Here is a 6,418-nt window from a genome sequence, read left to right as displayed (position 1 = left end):
GGAGACACTAAGAGAGATTTATATGTGCTATGTTTATATAGAAAGATAATATTATATGAAATAAATTCTATATCTATGTGCTATAGTAAATATCTCTAGGTCCTATTAGTTATAAATATCTATATACTAAAGAAAAACTTCTAAATTTATATCTAAAAAATTTCAGGTCAGGTCCAACTGGGTGTGCACATTGCTGACCTAAAGATGGCCCTTCAGGGATCAAGAAGGAATAGGGCCTGGGATGAGGAGATCCTCCACCCAGGCCACCACAAACACAAGGAGGAATAGTGGCGATGCCTCTGGCTTGATCCCTGAGCAGCTGGAGCTGCCAGAAAGAATTCCTGGGCCCATCTGCAATGGCCACAATGACTGTGAGAGTGGGAGGGGAAAGGAGGATGAAAGTCATCTTTGTAGCCCCCCCGGCCATCACTGGATGCTGTGCTGGGCAGACTGCTGAGAGGGGAATGCTGATGGCAGAGTGCTGCTGCACAGGGTTTTCTCTTCCCTCTCTCTGTCCCACATGCTCCTCTCTTTTTGCCTGCAGTAGGAGGTGGTTGTCTTGGACCAGCTGTGAGCCCCCCAAGCACAGCTGTGTGCAGGAAGACTTCTTTCAACGGCCGTCTCGCAGCATTGTTGAGAGCCGATGTCGCAGTTCATCGCACTCGTCCATTGCCTGCGCGTGGGCGGCCGGATCCTGCGCCAGGCGATGGAAGAGGTTGGGTGGCTGGGCGGTTTTGACATCCGGGGGCAAGAGAATCTCCTGAGGAAATGTCCGGTTGCCCACAACAAAGTGGTCAAGGCGTTTCTCTTTGAGGGAGCTGTGCAGGTACTGCATGGCATCCTCCAGCCGCCGCCGGAAAAGTGTCATGCGCCAGCCTGACAGAGGTCCGGTGTTCAGGAGGTGCATCACAATGGTCTTCATCGTATAGGTGGAGAAGCCTATGCCCAGAAGAGCTCGAGCCAAGACATGCAGGCATTTGAGGTGGCAGGTGTGAGGTGGAGCCTGCTCGGTAATGAGCTTTAAGAACTCCATCTCTGCCACGGCGTAGGTCTCAGGCCACATTGTGCTTGGGGTGAAGAGGGCCTGTGTAGGCTGGCTGCTCACATAGATGTCTGAATTACCTTCTTGCACCCCAAAGAGCAGCTCAACCGTCAGGCTCTCTCCGTCTCTAGTCACCTTGAATTTGCAGCAGCGGCTGGGGGGCAGCAGCACTAATTGCCAACTGTGTGACTGAGGCAAAGCCGGCCAGCTCGCTCTCACCAACTGGTAGAACCAGCGGGCAGTTTTATCCACATCGAGGTAGGAGCCGGTGCAGAGGGTGTTCAGGAAGGTGGGCTCCTCATTTCTCCTCTGCTCTTCCTCTGGGTGGTGGACGGAGCACAGCACATTCTCGTCCTGCTGCTCCCTCGGGCAGGTGCACACCGGCTCCACGCGGACGCAGAAGTTCCTCCCTGGCAAGTGCCCCAAAGTGACCATCTCCAGATGGAAGGTGTACCCCAGGGGAGGACTGAGAGGTACAAGGAAACAGTACACAACATCCTCCTCCCGGGGACTCCAACCTTCAAAGGCACTGCCCACCCCGATGGCTCGTTGCGGCACTGGGTATGAAAAGCCTGACAAGAGGTCTCCAAAGAACATGGTGAAGCTGTCCACCAGGACTTTTGTAATAGCGCAACCTTTCATCAGCTGCACTCTGTACTCCTCTAAATGCCGTCTCAGGTTGTGGGCAATAACATCCTCTTCTTCTTCTACTTCATTTGCAAGATCGTGGTCTTCTCCTTCACTTGCATCATCATCGTTGTAGACTGCCTGCACACTCACATCACTGTTTTCTTCCCCTTCATTTCCACCACCATCGCCATCTCCTTCCTCCTCCTCCTCGCCATTGTTGCCTGGCTGGCGGCTCCTTCTGCTGCGGATAAACCACAGCCACAAGAGGAGGCCCAGGACTCCAGCCAGAGCCCAGAAGTGCCCCTGCTGCAAGGCAGCCCAGAGCAGGGCTCCCCAGGCCCTGACACTGCGCTCCAGGCTGCTCTGCTCCAGCTCCTGCAGCAGCCGAGTCATCTCCCTGTTCAGGAGCTTTGCACGCAGCTCCATGCGCGCACGGGTGACCTCGTCCAGCCCATCACCCACCATCTGGGGGTACTGGATGAGGGTTTGCAAAAGCACGAAAAGAAACACTTTGGCAGCCATGGCCTGCGGGAGGAGAGAGAGAAGGGGTTGAGTGGGGCTGAAAGGGAGGGAAGGAGCTAGAGGTGAGGGCAGTGCGGATGGGAGCAGAGGGGATGGGGAGCAGGAAGGAGAGGGCTCCAGGGCAGCTGGCAGGCAGCAAGGCCTGTCCCACTGGCCCAGCAGCAGCAGCAGCATTCTGTGCCCCAGGTGTTGTGGTGAGGGATTGGCCCTGGGTGCAGAGGGAGAACCCAGCCCCAGGGGCAGCGTTTGGGCCCCGGCCCTCGCCCAGCGCAGCCTCGCCCCTGCGTGTGCACTCACCACTTGTCCAGGCTCGACTGGGGCAGCGTTACCTGCTGGGGCCATCTCTAGCTGCCCCCATTGTGACACAATCCCTGTGATGTCACAAGAGCCAGATCACATCACAGCCAGGCCAACCCCGCTCTCATCCCCACCCCGGCTCAGCAACTCCCAGTAGCCCTGGTGTAATGCTTAAGGCTGCCTTGGAGTTAATCTTCTTCCAAGAACTTCCATTCTTCATTCTTTTGCATTTATTATCATCTGCTCTTCACTGGCAGTCACATGGAATAGCCATGTTTGAAGGGACCCTTGAGGGTGTTGGAGTCCAAGCCCTGACTCCACACTGGTTGAGCTTAAGTTAAATCTCTGAGTCACGGAGGTTGGAGAAGACCTTGGAGATCTTTTGTCCAACTGTAAACTTTACATTGCCTATTCCACCAAGAAACCGTGTCCCCAAATGACATATCAACAGGCTTTTGAAATGCCTCCAAGGATGGGGAGTTAGCCTTTTCCCTGGGCAGTCTGTTCCCAAACTTGATAAGCTTTTGGGTGAAGGTATTTTTCCTAAGATCCAATCAAAATCTCCCCTGGCGCAACTTGACGCCCTTTCCTCTTGTCTTAGTGCTTGTTCCCTGGGAGAACAAGCCATCCCCCGCCTGGCTACCACTTCCTTTCTGGTGGTTGTAGAGAACAATTAGGTCCCCCCTCAGCTTCTTTCTCCTCATGCTAAACACACCCAGCTAAACACTCAGACACTTCTCATCAGATTTGTACACCCGTCACCAAAAATCCTCCAGAATCCATGGGACAATAAAAACCTCTAGCACTGCATTTTTCCTGTTAGAAAGCAAGGCATTACTTTATTCCCAATCCTGGCTGTGTCCATGTCCTACAGAATCCCGGCCTCTACCCAGACAACAATGCAACAGTTTTACAACTGTTCATTAATTTTTAGGAAAGAAAGAAATGAATGTTCATTGGTTCTAAATGACGTAATTCCCTTCCATTGATGAGTAATCTCTCCTCTATGGTTATTAATTCCTCCCTGTTCATGCGAATTAAGGCCATATTTTCAATCTTTTTAGGATGAGCTTGCCCCGGTACGGACTTTCCGTCACATATACCGGGTCTCTCTTAGTCTCTTCTTTACCTTCTGGTTTCTGTAAAATATCCTCGGGGTCCATAAATTCTGCATGCTCAATTTCCAACTTCAACAACACATCTTTCTCTCCCTATCAGAGTTACTTGATCAAAAATGAAAGTTTCAGTATTTTCCCAAGCCATGCTCCCACAAAAGCAGCTCATTTCAAATGCTGCTGAATGCAAGCTGAAAATGATTCAACAGATTGCATATTATTAGTTAAAACAATTAATTAACAAGTTAATGAAAACATGAAAACGTTCAAAAAGAGAGATCATTTCCAGCAGAGCCACAGTGGTTGCAGGATTCAGCTTTGCCACCCTGACAGAGCCTGGACACCTCAGTGTGCTTCTGCTTTGTCCTTGGGAACTGCCCATCCCTCCAGAGGGACTGGCTCGGGAGTGCCCCCAAAATGCCCCTGGCAGCACAGGGGTGTGCTCGGCTTCCTCCTGGTGCTGGAGGGCTCTGGCCTGTGCTGCCACTGCTGTCGTGGCCTGTTCCAGCCTTCCACTCTCGACACAGGCATGTTTTGGGCCTTCAGCTCTGCCCTGTGCTCTGCACGGGCAGCAGGCCTTGCCTTCAGCTCTGCCCTGTGCCCTCAGCACAGGCCTGATGTGCAGGCCTCACCAGGGCGCTGCAGGTCCAGGCCCAGCCCTTCCCCACATGCACACACACACTGCCAGGGACTTGGTTCCGACCCAGAGCAATAATTCAGTGAGCTTCGGATCCAGGATCTCACAACCCACACAGGAGAAAGGATCAGCCTACAGAAGGAAGGGCTGCCAGAGGGGAGGAAGAAAACTCCTCCAGTCCTTTGAGGGCAACTGCCATCCTTTGTTCCTCAGCGGGGGTGATTTGGGTGAGCCAAGCGTCTGGAAAGGGTTCTTTCTCCCCCTGCTCAGGTTGCTTTAAAAACATGAGGAAGCAACTAGAGACAAGGGAAGATGGACGTTCTGCAGAGGGCAAGCAGCTCTCCAGCCCTTCCCTTGTTGTGCCTCTGCAGGAGCAGAGTAGGATCCCTAAATCTCTGGCTCCAGCAAGAGGCCACTGGTGGCTGCGTTTCTCCCCTGAACAGAGCTCCCCTTAGAAAGGATGGCTCTGCTCTCTTAAGGCGCCTGGTGCAAAATGGCCAATGTATGAGAGGGAAGGAGAAGAGCAGAGAACAGGTCTGGGAGTGTTAAAGGCCTGGTGGGCTGGGGCTTGGAGAAACCTGGTCGGCTGGAAGGTGTGCCTGCCCATGGCAGGGGGGTTGGAAGCAGATGAATTTTCAGGTCCCTTCCAGCCCAAGGCATTCTGTGATTCGATGAGCAGAGGGGCCGGGTGGCAGGAGGCCTAATTTGGGATGAGAAGCCATTCAGCACTCTCCGTTTGGTCGAGCTCACTGCGACTGTTCACGAGCACAGACTCACAACTGGTGTGATTTACCAAGACTCTAGGCCTGGTTGAGTTCCACACAAACTTGCACGATGCAGATTCGAGAATAGCACTCTTTATTGAAGCAAGTGGAAAGCAGTTTCTGGATTGCCAGTCCTAAATGCAGTGACTCCAGGGCATTAAAATGTGCTGGGACAGATCTATTGGTTCTATATTTGTAAAAAATTACTATTTTATCAAATGAATGAACTCTAGTCTTTATTATCTATATTTATCTAAAAATTTTAAAACTTCTCTATTTAGATATAAAAACATGAAGGTCAGCTCCAACAGAGTCTGGGGAAGACAGTGTTGGTGCAAGGCTGACCTGAAGGTGTCCCTTAAGGGGACAGGGGGAAACACTTGTAAAGATTTATTAATGCTATAGTAATCTATTAAAATATTATGATATTAGGTTTAATATATATATATTGGCCAGTCTTCGCGAACGAAGATCTGGGGAAAGGTCTTTTACCTTTCCAGCCTGCGCAATGGATTTTTTAGGTGAGACACAGCCTGCGCTGAACTGAGCCCACCCTTTAGTCCTAAGGTTCATCTGCCGGGGCCAAGCAAGCTTGGACAATGGCAGTGAGGTCCTCAGGACGTAGGTTTGTTTAGAGTGACCTTCTCATAGATGGATGGCCTCACAGGGCTAACGGGTTCCATCTGCCCAGGAGACCGAGGAATCGAACCCGGGTTGCAGCAGTGAGAGTCCTGCATGCTAACCACTAGGCCACCAGGGGTCTCAGGTTTAATATATATATGCTATAATAAATATCAAGAGATCTATGAAATATTAATTAAAATATAGGTAATAAATAAAATATTCTAAAGTATATATTAAAAAAAAAAAAAAATTTCAGGTCAGGTCCCACACAGTGTGTGCAATGCTGACCTACTGATGTCCCTTGAGGGAACAAGGAGAGATAGAGTTTAGGAATATTAGCGATGCCTCTGGCTTGATCCCTGAGCAGCCGGAGCTGCCAGAAAGAATTCCTGGGCCCATCTGCAATGGCCACAATGGCCATGAGAATGTGAGAGGGGAAAGGAGGATGAAAGTCATCTTTGTAGCCCCCCCGGCCATCACTGGATGCTGTGCTGGGCAGACTGCTGAGAGGGGAATGCTGATGGCAGAGTGCTGCTGCACAGGGTTTTCTCTTCCCTCTCTCTGTCCCACGTCCTCCTCTCTTTTTCCTTGTGGCATGAGATGGTTGTCTTGAAGCAGCTGTGAGCCCCACAAGCACAGCTCTCTAGGTGAAGACCTCTTTCACTGGCTGTAGAGGACAATTCTTTCGATCCCATCTCTGAGTTCTTGGTACTCCATCATAGCCTGGGTGTGGGCGGCCAGATCCTGCGCCAGGCGATGGAAGAGGTTGGGTGGCTGGGCGGTTTTG

The 6,418-nt window shown here is 51.3% G+C and overlaps 1 protein-coding gene across 1 annotated transcript; it reads right to left on the bottom strand.

Moving 5' to 3' along the window:
- Positions 1-258: 258 nt before the first annotated feature.
- On the bottom strand, positions 259-2,550 carry LOC113961897 (inositol 1,4,5-trisphosphate receptor-interacting protein-like 1). The gene has a single exon (XM_027672603.1). It carries the CDS (start codon positions 2,534-2,536, stop codon positions 611-613), a length of 1,926 nt encoding a protein of 641 aa, XP_027528404.1. The 5' UTR covers positions 2,537-2,550; the 3' UTR covers positions 259-610.
- Between the last annotated feature and the right edge of the window lie 3,868 nt (positions 2,551-6,418).

Source organism: Neopelma chrysocephalum, unplaced genomic scaffold, assembly GCF_003984885.1.
Source record: "Neopelma chrysocephalum unplaced genomic scaffold, ASM398488v2 Primary Assembly neopelma1_97435, whole genome shotgun sequence".
In the NCBI taxonomy this organism is placed as follows: domain Eukaryota; kingdom Metazoa; phylum Chordata; class Aves; order Passeriformes; family Pipridae; genus Neopelma; species Neopelma chrysocephalum.
Note: the sequence above shows the minus strand (reverse complement) of the source record. Positions and strands in the feature narration are given on the sequence as shown.